At 33.5% G+C, this 16,619-nt stretch overlaps 1 protein-coding gene across 2 annotated transcripts; it reads left to right on the top strand.

Annotated features, from left to right (window-relative positions):
- The first annotated feature begins 1,540 nt into the window (after nucleotides 1-1,540).
- Nucleotides 1,541-14,556, top strand: LOC143545588 (exocyst complex component SEC5B-like). 2 transcript variants are annotated; one of them, XM_077037450.1, is made up of 21 exons: nucleotides 1,541-1,907; nucleotides 3,408-3,556; nucleotides 3,711-3,799; nucleotides 7,511-7,705; nucleotides 7,771-7,898; nucleotides 7,996-8,154; nucleotides 8,241-8,345; nucleotides 8,417-8,491; nucleotides 8,887-9,024; nucleotides 9,128-9,310; nucleotides 9,947-10,030; nucleotides 10,107-10,233; nucleotides 10,299-10,509; nucleotides 10,620-10,735; nucleotides 12,301-12,532; nucleotides 12,716-12,809; nucleotides 12,894-12,971; nucleotides 13,055-13,111; nucleotides 13,180-13,329; nucleotides 13,419-13,628; nucleotides 14,266-14,556. In XM_077037450.1, the coding sequence occupies exons 1-21, from the start codon at nucleotides 1,545-1,547 to the stop codon at nucleotides 14,488-14,490; spliced, it is 3,168 nt and encodes a 1,055-aa protein (XP_076893565.1). In that variant the 5' UTR covers nucleotides 1,541-1,544; the 3' UTR covers nucleotides 14,491-14,556. The 2 variants fall into 2 exon arrangements, with proteins under 2 accessions (XP_076893565.1, XP_076893566.1); XM_077037451.1 differs by having other exon boundaries at nucleotides 12,716-12,822; nucleotides 12,910-12,971.
- Nucleotides 14,557-16,619: the final 2,063 nt, after the last annotated feature.

Raw genomic sequence — 16,619 nt, 5'->3', positions numbered from 1 at the left:
AGCAGACCTTAAGTCTGATCAACATACTTTTAAGTCTCTTTTATTCAGCAGACCTTTAAGTCTGACCTAACCTTAGTAGAGTTATAGTCGTTTATGAAAATATACTTGTATTTACATATGACGTTTGGGATAGCATGCTTTGGCTTAATAGGTTCTATCACATTGGCAAACTTCTCCAGGTAAGTAAACGGGTCCAGCAGCTGATTGGGATTTGTACGAATTATTTACCTTAGGCAAGAAGGGTCTACTAATGATATCCCCTTTATAGTTACTACATGTCCGTCAAAATATGTAGTTTTGATAACATTACTTCTTATGAAAGTAACATCTTGATTTTAGTAAAAGCATTGTTTAGAAAATCAGTTTACGTTTAACGGCTATACTCTTAACTAGGTCTTTAAATAGCTATGTAATAAAGTAACTGGAGCATAATTCCTACCTTAGGCGATTACTCGAGAATAAGAATAAGAAAAGATCGGCAACTCTTCGGCAGTACTTCGTTAGATGAGTCGGTTGGTCGTCAATAGGGCTCCAGAACCTTGTTTCTCGTGCAAATCTTCTCGAAAACAAGCTCTCGGAACGTCGGGAAACTTTTAGCACGAATTTCTAGGCCAAGTGTGTATTTTAGAAGGTGTGATGGGATGAATTGGCTTGAACCCGTAGCTGCTCTATTTATACTAAATTTTGAACATCTTCACGTCGTGCGAACCGCCTTTCCACCGTAATTTTGCATGTGGCTAGTCTTATGATGCCACGTGTTGACACGTAGTTGGACACGTGGATTAGATTACTTAACGAGGTTTCGCGTCGCGCGAAGGAACACTTTGCATCGCGCAAAATACTATCTTTCTTGATTTGTGTGCTAGCTACTTCGTGTAGCGCAAAGTAGTTCAGTTCCAGCTTCGCGTCGCGCGAAGATTGATGAAAACCAGAGTTTTCATTTTCACCCCTTTATCTTTCAGAATTGACATTTTTAGCCTAAAATTAAATGGGGTATTTTCACGGTGTTACAGTACCATAACGAACGCCACCGATACCGACCAAATTTTTGTTGACTCGCCATCGTGAAGCGTAGTTTTATTGGCCCGATAAACGCCATTTTAGATACGTTATTATTTGTTTATCATAACTTATACGAGGGTCACTCCCTTTTTAGTTAACGTAACCGGAACGGCTGCATTCACATCCACTCGCCCCCACAACGTTCACATTTTATCAATGCTCGGGTTTTATATCATACGCTGTACCGTTGTCGCTACTAACCCTGGTGTTAACTACTTTATATTTGGGTTTACTGTTGATGCCGTTACAAGCCTAACCGATACTGTTTTAAGCGCTTACATAATTACTTTTTTTTTAAGGTGCCTTAACGAAGTTAACCTATTCTACAAGTAGCTGCTTGCTTGGCGTGACGGCTTGACTTTAGACGACGAAGTCTGAACTTATTCATTCATTCAGCCCCTGTAAAACAAACTGAGATCTATTTCTTTCTTGTTTCTTGGCGGTGTCAAATCAAATAAATCTCAAGAGTTGAAAGAAAGACGATGAGTTCCAGTGACGACGAGGAGCTGTTACAGATGGCACTGCGAGAACAATCGCAGCGAGACCTCAACTACAAGCAATCCAGATCCTCAAAGCCCGTAGTCAATTTCGTCCAACCTCCCTCAAACCACCACAGGTCCGCCAAAAACCCTAACCCTACCACCGCCACGCAGCATCGCCGGAACCCCACCCAGGACGATGACGACTCGGAGGTCGAGATGCTTAGTATATCCTCCGGCGATGAAGACGAGGTTGCTGACCGGAAGGTCGGCTCCAGGAATCGGCTCAGAGGTGGGGCCAAGGTTGATGATAAAGTTTGGGATGGGGACGAACCCGATAATTGGAAGCGAGTCGATGAAACTGAGGTATGGCTTTCTGTTTTCTCATTTGAGCTTGAAAATTACTTCAGTTGTGATTGATCAATTCAGTACAGAAATTATTATTGTATGCGTCACTGATATTTGGCTTATTTGTTCCTTGGTAAAATATCGGTGCAGCTATGTTGGACCCCGATTTTCCCGATATCAGTATTTTTTAATTTTTAAGTCTTAATCGTCAAGTTTTAGTGTTTAATGTAGTGTTTTAAGTCTGAATCAGTTCCTACTTGCTACAATTGTTAGTGTTTTGTAAGTTGCAAAAGGTTAGTTTGTTAATGGTAGGAGAAGAGTATACTGAATTGTTAGTGTTAGATTGCTATATATATAAAAATTCTGTATGATACTATACTTACCGATATCTCGGTCATTGGCCGATATCTGATATTTTTCCGCATTAACTGCATACACCTTGCTAGGGTTTTAGTTCTTCATATAGCAGCAATTGATATTAGGTTTTGCTGGTTGACTTTGTTAGGATGGTTTTTTTCACTCAAGATGCAATGCTTTAGATGCCTTAAGATTTGGTCTTGAATTTTGGAATTTTGTTTAAAGTGAGTATGAAACACTAAGGGGATATTTACAATCAAGTGTTAAAAATTTGAAACATAGTAGTGGAAGTATGAATTGGTAGGATAATGCATTGATTTGATTTCATCTATGATCTAGTTGATGGATCGTGATATGAATCGTTATCTCACTAATTCAAATAAATGAATCCATATATTTGTTTAATCTTTATCAACCAAATTGTGTGGATGAAATTTCAATTAATTTTAGTAAGTGGTAAATCTTGTTATAAAACATATGGTAAAACTCTAACGCACCTTTTTTTGCATTGTACAAGTATAACATTCATTTTTTAGAAGTAAAACGTCTTTTGCAAATAAATTTGTATCATGCTATCACGCTTTTCTTTTACCTGTAGTGTACGGATCTCTTATAACGACTGAACTTTTGGTAGAAAAATTATCGACATACTAGGATAAACATGTACTACAATTTAAAAAATTAAAGAAAAAAATGTCTGCCTAATTACCATAATTTTATTTGATCCTTTTACATTATAGTTTTTGTGTTTTCTTCTAACTTTGATGTGGATTTATTTTTAATGCTTTGAATTATGTTGTTTAACGGTTTCGGATATACTGGTTAATTGATCAATTATGATACATACTCTTTTGGAACCAATTGATTTTTGATTTGATTTTCAGCGGTCGTATCTTCAAAGTATAGAACAATATTCAAACACATGCTGCTTTTCTTGCTATATCATTAATATTATATCATAGAATATACTTGTTACCATAGAATTTGAGATAATATATCTTATAGTCTTGCATGGCACAACTAGAAGACTGTGAATTATGTGATAATAAGTTCCTCAAGCAACAAAGGTTGCATCAAAAGTTTACTCTTTTAGCTTGAGACATATTTTTTATTTGATTTTGGACAACAATTAAACTATCTAAAGTGTTCTTGTTGTGACAGCTTGGCAGAAGGGTTCGGGACATGAGAGAGACTAGAACAGTTCCCACAACACAAAAGTTTGAGAAGAAACCATCAGTGGCGATAAAGGGGCTTAATAATTTACAGTCTTTTTCACGCGTTATGGAACTTGTAGATCCTCTGGGACTCGGGTAAATATTCATTTTGTTATCTAACTGTTACCTAAATAGTATTATTTACTATATAGATTGATGTTTTAGATCTCTTGTGCCGTTCTTTTTCCAATCCGTGGTTCATGATTTTCAGCTAATTGTTATTATTAACTATGGTTATTGTTTATAACAGGGTTATAGACACCAGAACCTTGAGGCTGGTCAATGAATATGCAGTAAGTTCTCCAGCCAACTCTGACAAAGTAGATCCTGATATGCGAGGTATAAATTGATCCAAATGTTTTACTGTTTCATGTACATATCTTACTGAACGGCGGGTAACTTTGTAGAATACTAACCAAGTTTCAAAAGTGTTCCAATTAGGTCACTCAAGTTTAAAACGTATTCCAATTAAGTCACTCAACTTTCATATTTATTAAATTATAGGTTTTAACATGTTTGTTTATCATGTTTTGTTTTTGTTTCAGTGAGAAATCTTTTTATCTATTTTTTTGATGTTGATGTGGAGTAGTAACGTGAATTTTATTTTTTATATTTAATATAATTAACGTTTTTAATTTTTTTTAAATATAACTACATATATTGCAAATCCCGCCCCCCACATGTTCTCCTCCATTGCTTTCTAGACTCACAAAAAATCCGATGGGGCTCGATTTAAAGATTTAGTGACCCGATTTGGAGAAAAATTGCATGGATGACCTAATTTGAACACTTTTGAAACTTGGTTACTATTCTGTGACATATTCCCTTGAAGGGCATTTGATATAGTTACAGGTAGATATGGTCATTCATGCAATCATGCTCTCATGTATCTTTGGTTAATATGTATATGCGATTGACTAGTTGTAGTGGAATATTGTGATGTATATAACTTTTAGGGTTTTTTCTTACATTTATGGATCAAATCGAATAAGTTACGTATGAAGTAAGAGCATCTTAATCATTAGTGTGACTTAAACAACTAAGGTTGATTTTTTTTAAATAATATATGTGGCATTCAGATCAACATAGAATATGCCTAAGGGTGGTTAGGGTGAGGGTAGGCATGCATGTAAATAAACCGAACGTTAAAGTGAATTGTTCATGAATCGTTTGGCAGGAAGTTTGGTTATTTTTGTTTATTAAACAAAAGAACTATTGTGAAAAAAATTTGTTCTTATAGTTAAACGAACAAACATGAACGCGTCTCATTCATTTATGTATGTTAGTGTTGTAGAACTCGCTAGGCGCTAGTTGGTCGATGGGATCCTGACTCATATATATATATATATATTCAAGATTTATATATATATATATTTATATTCAAAATTTATATATATATATATATATATAGGGGAGATTTCAAATGAGAACCCATTTTGAGTTTTAAGAACTCGAAAGAACTTAGTGTAACGGTTTTTTTTTCGAATTTTTTTTACACATGCGTAATATATGTAAGTTACATACACGTAAAAAAATTACATAATTTTTTACGCACCGAGTCGACTTTTTACACATGTGTAACGGACGTAAAAGTTAGTGTAACCACTTATATCTTTATTCTCTCTCCTACTTTGACTTTTTTGCCATATTTAATTTCAACCACATATTCCATTTCATTTAATTAAATGTGTGGCCTAGGATTGAGTTCTTAAAACTCAACATGGTTCTCAAAAAATCCCTCCCCTATATATATATATATATAGAACTCTTCTTAAAGAGAGAACTAGAGAACTAATAAAAACTATTTTTAACTTTTTTTAAAAAAATATTTTGTGATTTTTTTTCTTTCCTCTTAATAAGATGATATTGTTCCTAAAAAAAAAAACCGTCGATGTAGTGCATATGTGCACAAATATGTATTGCATATATACAATAGTGTTTTATTGCATATAATACAACACAATTACAATACAATTGCATTATACAAACACAATTGCATTATACAATACACACTGTTGAATATATGCAAATACAAACACAAATAATTGTACTCAAAACAAACTATCGCATATACGTAATACAACACTAATGCACATATGCACTATGTTGTTTTTTTGGTATTTTTGTATATAATATAAAACTATTGCACTAATACTATACAAAAAATTGCATATATGCTATTCAACATTATTGCACATATCAAAATACACACTAGTGCACATATGCAATAAAAAAAGTCGATGTATTGCATATGTGCACTACGAGTTTTTTTTTAATTATTTTTTTAATTTTTTTTTATAATTTTCGAGTGAATGGTAACAAAATATAAGAATAATGGCAAAAACGGAAATTTAAAAATATTTTTTTAATTAAATTAAAAATATTTTTTTATTAGTTCTCTAGTTCTCTCTTTAAGAAGGAATTCTCTCTTGATCCTCTCCTTATATATATATATATATATATATATATATATAGGGGTGGGTTCAAGTGAAACTCCTCTTAAAGAGAAAACTTAAAACTCCTAAATAATATTTTTTTTAAAAGTATTTTGTAGTTTATTTTTCTTCTATTATTCTTATATGTTGATATTCTTCCAAAAAAAAAACCTCGTCGGTTTAGTGCATATGTGCAATACTATGTATTGCATATATGAAATAGTGTTGTATTGCATAGAATACAACACTATTGCACATATTTGATACACGCTATTGTATATATGTAATATAAGACTAATGCGCACATCGAATACACACTAGTGCGTATGTGTAATTCAACACTAATGCACATATGCACTACATCGACTTTTATTTTACTCTTTATATTTTGCATATAATACAACACTATTGCATATATACAATACACACTATTGAATATATGCAATTAAACACTATTGAACATATAAAATACACATTATTGCACGTGTGTAATACAACAGTATTTGCATAGTATTACATATGTTAACTACATCAACTTTTTTTATTTTATTTTATTTATTAATATTTTTTTCTGGTGAAGAGTAACAAAAAGTAAGGAAGATGGAAGAAACAAAAAATTGAAAATATTTTTTTATTTTTAATTAAAAATAATATTTTAGGTGTTTTTAAGTTTTCTCTCTAAGGAGTAGTTTCCTTTTGATCCTTGCCCTATATATATATATATATATATATATATAATTTTGAAAAGTTACATATAAAAGTCCACATAAGTACTTCAAAGTTCACATTGTATAGTTCAAACATAAATTATTAAAAACGTAAACATGACAAATCAATGAGAAAAACCAATAACTGGGTTAGCGGGTTAAAACCAAGGTTCAATTGCCTTTCCGAAAAAAAGGTAGGTTTGATTTGGGCCGACCAGGGTCGACTACCGAATAATGCCATTGATTTAATCAGTAACTCATGATTAGCGATTAATCCCGATTTTTACAACACTATTGTACGTTTATCTTCTTTTGTTACGTTCATTTATTAGTTTGTTTAAGTTCATTTATTTACATAGGCATCTAAATTTTTTCGACCTGTTGCAACTTAGTCTAGTTTCAGTAATTTTGCAGGCTTTAAGCTCATGTTTACTTTTAATTAGTATTCACTTGGTTATTTCCGCTCATCTATATTTAGTTGTGTTCATTCGTTTACATTCGTGAACCATTTGTTTATCCTATTAACAAACAAACATAAAAGTACACGAACACACTCGTTTTCTTAACAAACTAACACCAACAAGAAAACCCTGTTCGCTCAAAGTTAAATGAACAAACACAAACATGCTCTGTTCGTGTTCATTTGTTCGTTTACAGGCCTAAAGTTAGGTGACCTTTAGAATTACACTTCTTTTCAATTTGGCACTAAATGGTGTCTTATTATCATGTATCTGTCATGTGAATGCTGATTTTTGCTGGATTTGCATAAGAAGCATGACCCAAATTAGAAAATGAATGATTGCTTTAGAATAGTAGGTGGTTGATACTTTTCTTCAGCAATTGGTGAAAAATGAAGCTGGCTTTTTTGCAGCTTTATACTAACAAAATGTCTTAACATGAATGCACAGAGAAGTTGATGTACTACTCTGAGAAATTTGATCCAAAATTATTTCTATCCCGAGTGCACCGAGACACACCTGCAGCTGATCTAGAGGCCGGTGCCATGGCTTTAAAAACAGATCTCAAAGGACGGACTCAACAGAGAAAACAATTGGTCAAAGAAAACTTTGACTGCTTTGTCTCTTGCAAAACAACCATTGATGGTAAGTACTAATCACTAAGGGTGTAAAGGTCATTAGGCATAGTGATGAATGTTTATATTTTACAGATATCGAGTCAAAACTGAGAAGAATAGAAGAAGATCCGGAAGGATGTGGGACCTCACATTTATATAGTTCCATCCAAGGAGTTACTTCTGTGGCTAATCGTGCTTTCGCACCTTTACTTGAAAGACAGGTTTTAACATTTTAACTTGGATTAATATTTAATTTTGAGGAACATTAAGTTTTAAAGTTTTAATTTGATAAATTGTGTTTTTATTTTTTATTTTTAGGCTCAAGCAGAAAAGATTAGGTCAGTTCAAGGAATGCTTCAGAGGTTTCGTACATTATTTAACTTACCCAGTGCGATTCGCGGCAATATTAGTAGGGGAGAGTATGACCTGGCAGTCAGAGAGTACAGGAAAGCAAAGTCAATTGTTCTTCCTTCTCATGTACAATAACTAAACTTAATCTCTTTTTATATTCATGTTTGTAAATTTTGTTTTAATATTGTGTTGTCCTCTTTTGTAATGTATAGGTTGGCATATTGAAACGTGTTCTTGAGGAGGTTGAAAAGGTTATGCAAGAGTTCAAAGGCATGCTTTATCGGTCTATGGAAGATCCACAGATTGACTTAACAAATGTAAGGACAATACGTATTCATATTCCAATCAATTCAAGTTTTTTAATGTTGCTTCTTCATGTTTATTGTAGCTTGAAAATGTTGTGAGGCTTTTACTGGAGCTGGAACCTGAGTCAGATCCTGTTCGTCATTATCTAAATATACAGGTTAGAAGCTAATACAAAAATTATAGCTTGATTTTGAAATCACATAAGCAAATTTTACATTTGTGTACGTACATATATCTACACATGCACACACATATAGGGATGTTTAAAAAGCTTGTGGCTCGCCCGAAAATAACTTGCTTGAAATCGGCTTGTTTTCTAAACAAGCCGAGTCGGCCCAGCTTGTAAATGAGCCAAGCCCAAGCCGAGGTAAGCTTGGTTTGTTGGCTTGGGTTGTAAGTAAATGAGCCGAGCCGGCTTGATTCTGTTTGTAAATGAGCCACGCACGAGCCCATTCTAGCTTGGCTCGTTTACAGCCCTATGTATATGCATATAGACACACATAGACACACTTGTAAATGCTTTAATTTTCTTGTTTTATGTGTACATATCAGAATCATAGGATCCAAGGTTTGCTTGAGAAGTGTACTTTTGATCATGAAACACGGATAGATAATTTGCAAAATGAGCTACATGAGAAAGCACTATCAGATGAAAAGTGGAGGAAAATCCAGAATGATTTAAACGAATCTGTGAGCACTTCTTTCTTTTCTTTTAATTTAAAAAATACATTATCTCTGCTCACCACTATAAATCCAACTTTATTTAATTTCAACTTTTGTGTACTTTCTACAGGGTGCTGTTGATATGCCTATGGATGACTTATTAATATCAAATTCACAACCAAAAGATTCAGGTTCTGAAGAACTTGATGCTCTTCGTGGAAGATACATACGAAGATTAACTGCTGTAATTGTTCATCACATACCAGCCTTCTGGAAGGTTGCACTTTCTGTTTCAAGTGGCAAATTTGCTAAGGTAATTAGTGATTTTCAAACTTCTAGATATGCTTGTAAACAAACTGAGCAAACATGAATGGAGCATGTTCTTGTTCGTTCATTTAACTTTACTCGAACAAACGACCGAACACGAAAATATAAACAAACGGGTTTTTTTCATGTCCAAAATGAACATGTTTGTGTTTGTTTATATTCGTTCGCCAACAGTTAAACAAACGGTTTACATATATAACTGAACATAGATGAATGAACATAATTGTGCTAGGACTAGTTAAAAGTGGTGTGAAGAACAATGTGTTGGGCCTAAAAGATTATTAAAATCTCAGTAAGTTGCAATGGGCCCAACATAATGAACATATTAATGAGCATAAACGAACGTACTTAAAACAAACGTAAACCAACAAACACAAATGAACGAGAATGACCAAACTTAAACGAATTTAAATGAACGAACTTAGATGTAGGCTCAAGAACGAGAAATGTGTTCATGTTTGTTCGTTTAACTTTAACCAAATGAACAAAATTTTATGTTGATGTTCATTTACTTAACAAACATAAACGAACTCCCCGCCAAACAGTTCGGTTCATTTACAGGCCTACTTTTAGAGTAAATATATTATTTACTCTATTATATTGATATATCTTTCATTAACAGGTGGGAGACGAAAAATATTCAACTCATTCTCTTGATGAAGTGTCGGGAATGATACAGAACACCATATCTGCTTATGAATCAAAGGTGCATATTCTTTTATTAGAACTTCGTAATTCAAGATTCTATTGTGAATCATTTCTTATGATACTTAATTCTTTAGGTCCACAACACATTTCTTGATCTTGGTGAGTCGAATATTCTTCGACCATACATGAGTGATGCAATAACTGATATATCTAAAGCATGTGAAGCTTTTGAAGCAAAAGAAGCAGCACCTTTGGTTGCAGGTATGCTGACTTATTGACTTTATTGTTTCTCGGTGTATCTTGATTTGTCGGTTTCTTGATAACAGTTGCGGCTTTGCGTACGCTTCAATATGAGATCACAAAAACTTACATACAAAGGCTTAGTTCATGGATGAGGTCATCAACTGAAGAGATATCAAGAAACGAATTGTGGGTCCCGGTTTCTGTTCTAGAAAGAAACAAATCTTCGTACACGATTTCTCACTTGCCTTTAGCGTTCCGTTCGGTAATGGTCACTGCAATGGATCAGATAGATATGTAAGTAGAACATTTTTCTTGACAAGTCTACCTCACACCTGGAGAATGTACAGTATCAAAAGTACATGGTACAACAGTATTCAAATGATGTGGCAACTTTATTTTTCCAGGATGATGCAGTCTTTAGGGAATGAAGCAACAAAATCAGAAGATGCGTTTGTACTCTTTCAAGAAACTCAAGAATCTGTTAGGGTTTCATTTTTGAACTGTTTGCTCGATTTTGCTGGTATGTAGAGGGTCGCTATCATCTTTTTTATGTGTTTATACTCCGTTAGCTTATGATTAGAGGTGGTAAAATGGTTTGAGTCTAGTTGTATGGGCTAATGGGTATATCATGGTACGGTTCAGGTTGATCTGAAACATATTTTGTTAGAAGGTTTTGAATTTTTTTTTTAATAATGAGCATGCCAACTATAATTGCCAGAGTTACATTATTTGTACAATAATCTTAGTTTTTGAGTGATTTGATTTAGAACGGTAACTTAGGCCTGTAAATGAACCGGACTTTCAGTGAACCATTCGGCTGGAAGTTCGTTAATGTTCGTTTGTTTGATAAATGAACGAACATCTTGTTCGTTTAAATATGTTAGTGAATATTCGTTTTATGTTTGTTCATGCACACTTGTTTATGTTGTTCATACATGGGGTTTGGATCAAATACAAATTAAATTAACGTGCTAACTGTGCGTATCAAGTAGTGTAATTACATAGTTACACTACTTGTATATATAATTACACTACTTGATTCGACAGTTAGCATGCTTTTTTAGTTTGTACATTAACTTTCCCCTTTGTTCATGTACACTCATTTATTTTCATTTACATTCATTTATGTTCGTTAGCTTACGTGTGTTTAAGTCATAGTTATTAAAAGCCCTCGCTTCTTGCGCCTAGGCCCATTTTTAGGTGAGGCTCAATAAACGCGCTTCTAGTTCCTAGGTGAGCGCTTCGGCATTGTTTATGCCAAGAACATGAGAAGATAAAAGACGAGCAAAATAAACGCAAGGAATGCTATTGAAACTTAGATCTAGGAGGTCGAAGGCATTATATTGATACATTTTGTCATTCAAGTTTTGGAATTACACATGAGTCTTGAGTCTTGACAAGTTTAGAACTTTTGATACTAAATAGATGCTACTAAATGTTATATAATAACTTTTGTTTATTTTATTTGAAGAATAGTACTAGTTTCATATACATAATATATTTTTTATTTTTTATTTAAGTCTGCTTTTTTTTTCCCTCATGCTCTCGCTTTTCTTGCGCCTAGGCCCTAGGCGAGGCCTATGCGCCTTGAGTGCGCCTAACGCATTTGATAACTATGGTTTAAGTTAGTTCGTTTATATATTATTAAAACTTTTTAGACCTGCTACAACTTAGTCTAGTTTTATTAATTTTTAGGCGTAACTGATTGATGTTCACGTTTACTTTAATTGATATTCACTCAGCTAAGTATGTCCATATGTGTTCATCCGTGAACCGTTCGTTTATAAACAAATGAACATAAACGAACATGAGCACGCTCATTTTGTTAACAAACGAATACGAACAAGCATACCATGTTCATGTTCGATCGTTTGTTGGTTAAAGTTAAAGGAACGAGCACGTGCCATTCGTGTTCGTTCGGTTCGCTTACAAGTCTTGGGGTTCTTTTTTCTTTTTTATGCTATTATTTTAATTACTCGGTTGACCGGTTAGAAATAGAATATAATCTGGATCGGCCCATTAATAAGTAAATTGATTAAAACTGACACCTGTACTTATGATCAATCCTTTTGTGCACATGATTAGGTCACTTGGAGCAGATTGGAAGTGAGCTCGGTCAGAACATATCAAATAAAGAAAATGAAAATTCATTATTTCAAAATGGATATTCTGAAGAAAATTCATTTGAACCACTTCCTGGAAGTATTACTAACCCACACCAACAGCTGTTGATGGTGTTGAGTAACCTTGGATTTTGCAAAGATGATCTTTCTCGTGAAATGCATCATAAATATAAACACATCTGGATGCAGCCAAGGTATTAATTTTGCCCAAAATCATTTTTTGCTATTTTAAATTTGGAAATAACATATTTTTGTAGTGTTGTCAAAATGGTATTCACGTCAACAAATGCATCTCTGATTATCTCGAAAATTAAAATCTAGAGAATTTAAATAATAAATGCCACATCAACACTATCGAAAACATCCAAATTTTGCAGGGGGAAAGATGAGGTTGACAATGACGTGGATGATCTAGTTAGGTCTTTCTCTGGTATTGAAGAGAAAGTCCTTGCAGAGTATACCATGGCAAAGGTTCCATATTTGAGTTTTAACATTTCACATAACCGTAAATATTATATATCTGTTCGGTAATAAGTATTTCTGCATATTTTTCAGGCAAACAACATTAGAGCTGCTGCTGTTAACTATTTATTGGATGCTGGAGTACAGTGGGGAGCAGTACCTGCAGTTAAAGTAATAACTTTTTAAATAATATTAAATCCAATTTATGCTTTTATTTCTCTTTAATTATGAATTTATATTTCCATTATTTTCAGGGTGTGCGTGATAGATCTGTGGAGTTGCTACACACACTTGTAGCAGTGCATGCAGAGGTATTTTCACTCATATTTTGGACACTGTTTTCGGTCAACTCATGCTGACCCGTTAATCTTGATTGCAGGTATCTGGTGGTTGTAAACCTTTACTCGACAAGATACTTGGAATTCTTGTTGAAGGTCTAATGGACACATTACTCAGTCTTTTTCATGAACATAAAGACACTGATATAAGGATATTAGATGCAAATGGTTTCTGCCAGCTCATGCTTGAGGTAAACTAATGTTATGTGTTATTATAGGGTTGTGTTTTATAATAATTATTTTGGGATTTAAAAATTGAAATGGTTCTTGTGTTTTGCAGCTTGAATACCTTGAGACCATATTAAACCAGTATTTCACATCTGAAGTTAGTGAATCTTTAAGGTCATTACAAGGGGCAATATTGGAAAAAGCCACCGAGAGCTCGTCTGACCCCAGTGATACTCCAAAACACCGCCGCCGTGCAACTCGTGGAAGTGATGATTTAGTTGGAGATGATAAACAGGGGATCATATCACCCGATGAGCTTATTGTAAGTCGCTTGTATCTCTACATAAATATTGCTTTTATAAAAATGTCAGCTCTTTTAGTAAATTTCATTTTTAGTCTTTGTGGTTTGCCAGTTACATCATGCGTTTAAATATTTTGCCTGAGGCACTCTGTGCTTTCCAGATCTTTAGTCCGGCTTACTAGCTCAGTTTGTTTTTCGGGCATTTTAGTCTTTTATTTAGGTATAACTTATTAATGCAGGGGTTATGATATTTAAAAAAGATATTTTGTTGATTTATATAATGTTTAATTACAAATAATATATGATATATTGTAGTAGGGCCTACCTTTTCTTCAAACTAAAAAATATTTTACATTTTTATATAATGCATGCATTGAAAGATTGTACAAGCATTATTAACTTGTACCGTTAAAAAGACTAAAATACCCTTCAACTTACCTGAAAAGTTGGATGGAGCTAGTTGGCTGGATTCAAGTGGCAACAAAATGCAAACCACAATGTTTCTCTAGCAACATTTTGGAAAAATGATGTAACTGGAAAGGTAAGGCAAACCTTAGGGACTAAATTTGAAATTACTGAATACTTGTTGGGTTTTTTTTTTTTTTTTTTTTTTTTTTTTTAACTAAAGTTAACTGCATATTCGATATGTTATTTTTAGGCACTGGCCCAACAGTGTAGCAACGAGCTACTGCAATTAGAGCTCAAGAGGACTCAAGTCAACACTGCGTGTTTTGTGGAGTCACTTCTGCTGGATCCGGTTGTTTCCACAACGGTTAAAGCAGTAGCGGGTGGTTATGGCTCGTTTAGAGACTCGCCGGGCAGGAGCTTTGGGTCGAAGCAAGCTGTTGGGTCACCGAGTTTTTCAAGGTCCAGAAGGAGATAAGATACGTGTTGATGTTTCAGTTGTTGAGCTAATAATAACAATAATATGTAATGTAATATTGAAAACATGAGGTGAATTGCAATTGTGTGTATCTAGATTTGTAAGTAATTACCAATTTTTTCGATTTGTGGTGGTAATGTTCAGCTTCTTTTTGTTGTACATGCTTGCTATCGATATGTAATTTCATTCTCAATTTTTTTAATTAAGGGTATTTTGGAGTATACGTGAGGTAATGGTACAATTATGACAAATATCCGTCACATATATATTAGGCTTAGTATGATAGTCTTCAAAATTTAATTTAGAGAAGACTTTTTATGCCCCTTTTACGACGTTCTAAATTGTGAAGCATGCAAATTACGCCATTCATCTATGGTTCCCTCCAAAATCAATATCATCCATAAGACAACCACAACATAAGCCAAAATATTCATAATCATCATAAAACTACCATGCCATTACCAAATTATATTACAAAAAACCGTAACTATTATTACTATTACTACTAGGGGTGGGCAGAAAACCGAATTAACCGAATCGAAACCAAAAAAACCGCACCGAAAAACCGACGATTAATTTTTTGTTTTTTTGGAAAACTGAAATTTCGGTTTCAATTCGGTTATCAATTTTTAAAAAACCGAAAAAAACCGAAATGAACCGATTGATGATGATAAAGATTATCAAGATAATGTGGAATGAACTAAACTTTTAGGATAAATAAATAAGATGAATGAAGATCGGGACTAAACTTTTAATTCTTTGTAATCTTTAAACTCTATTTAGCAACTTTGTATTCGTATAGTTCCACGTAACACGTACATATTTTTGTTTTTTGAATTTAATATATATGTGGACTGTGGTACTCTAACACGTTCTTATGCAAGCTTAAAATATGCATTTTCATTTTTAATTTTCTTTTTTGCAATGTCAACACATAATTGAAAAAAACCGAAATTAACCGAACCGAAACCGAAATTAACCGAAAAATCAAAAACCAAAAAACCGGAAAACCAAAAACCGAACAGTTTGCATATTCAAATAACCGATTACTTTGGTTTCAGTTTGGGTTTCAGCTAATAACCGAACCTTGCTCAGCCCTAATTACTACTAATGTATATAAAAGAAAACTTTGGTGACGATGAAACGCGATTGGTCCACTTGGTAGGATGCCATTGGGCCAAGTGTTTTATATATTTTTTTTGTTTTTTTTTGGGTTTTGCCTTTTAAAACATAATTATATTCTAATTATTTTTGTTATGTTTTTTATTTTATTATTTTAGTTCCGATACCAACATACCGTAATGAACGTGACAAAAACTGACCTAATTTGCATAGGCTTACCACATTTGTTTTAGTTCTAGTACCATAACAAACGTAACGAAACCAACCGGATGTCAATTCTTTTTTTTTCCTGTAGTCCGGTTTCGTAACGAACATGAAAAAACCAACCGAATTTGTATAGACTCACCGCTAAGGACCAACAACGCTCGAGTTTTACATACCGACGCCACCCAATTGGTCCATCTTAACTTTTATAACTTTTTTGCTTTAGTTTTCGTACAATAACAAACGTAACAGAAACAGGCTGAATTCACGTCAACTTACCGCCTCAACACTTACGACCGGCAATGTTTGTTTTTTACCAACGTTTGAATTTACCGATGGCGCAAAAAACTAGTTAAATATAGTCACGAAATTACATTAGAAACATCCTAGTAGACTGCAAATGGTGAAACTGGTTAAGAAAAAAACAATAACTAAGAAAAAAATTATAATAAACAGAAAAAAATGATCCGCAAGAAAATCATGATCAATTAGAGCATCTTCACCAATTGGTTTTTGGTGGCATGGCATGTGGTTTAGACTGGTTTATGGATGGAAACAAACGTTTGTCTTAGGTTTGGTTTGCATTATCAAACATTTAGGTGGGTTTGTAGTGGCCCCACCATAACCACTACACACAAATCATATATACATATACCAGATTTTATCCCCCGTATTACGGGGGTTGTTTTACATTATTCGTTTTTAATATATATATATATATATATATATATATATATATATATATATATATATATAGGGAGAGGATCAAGAGAAAACTCACATTTAAAGAGAAAACTTAAAAA

Source organism: Bidens hawaiensis, unplaced genomic scaffold, assembly GCF_021521415.1.
Source record: "Bidens hawaiensis isolate Kalapana, Puna unplaced genomic scaffold, B.hawaiensis_p1.1 tig00013983_1, whole genome shotgun sequence".
NCBI classification, from domain to species: domain Eukaryota; kingdom Viridiplantae; phylum Streptophyta; class Magnoliopsida; order Asterales; family Asteraceae; genus Bidens; species Bidens hawaiensis.
This window is presented reverse-complemented; position numbering and strand designations above follow the sequence as displayed.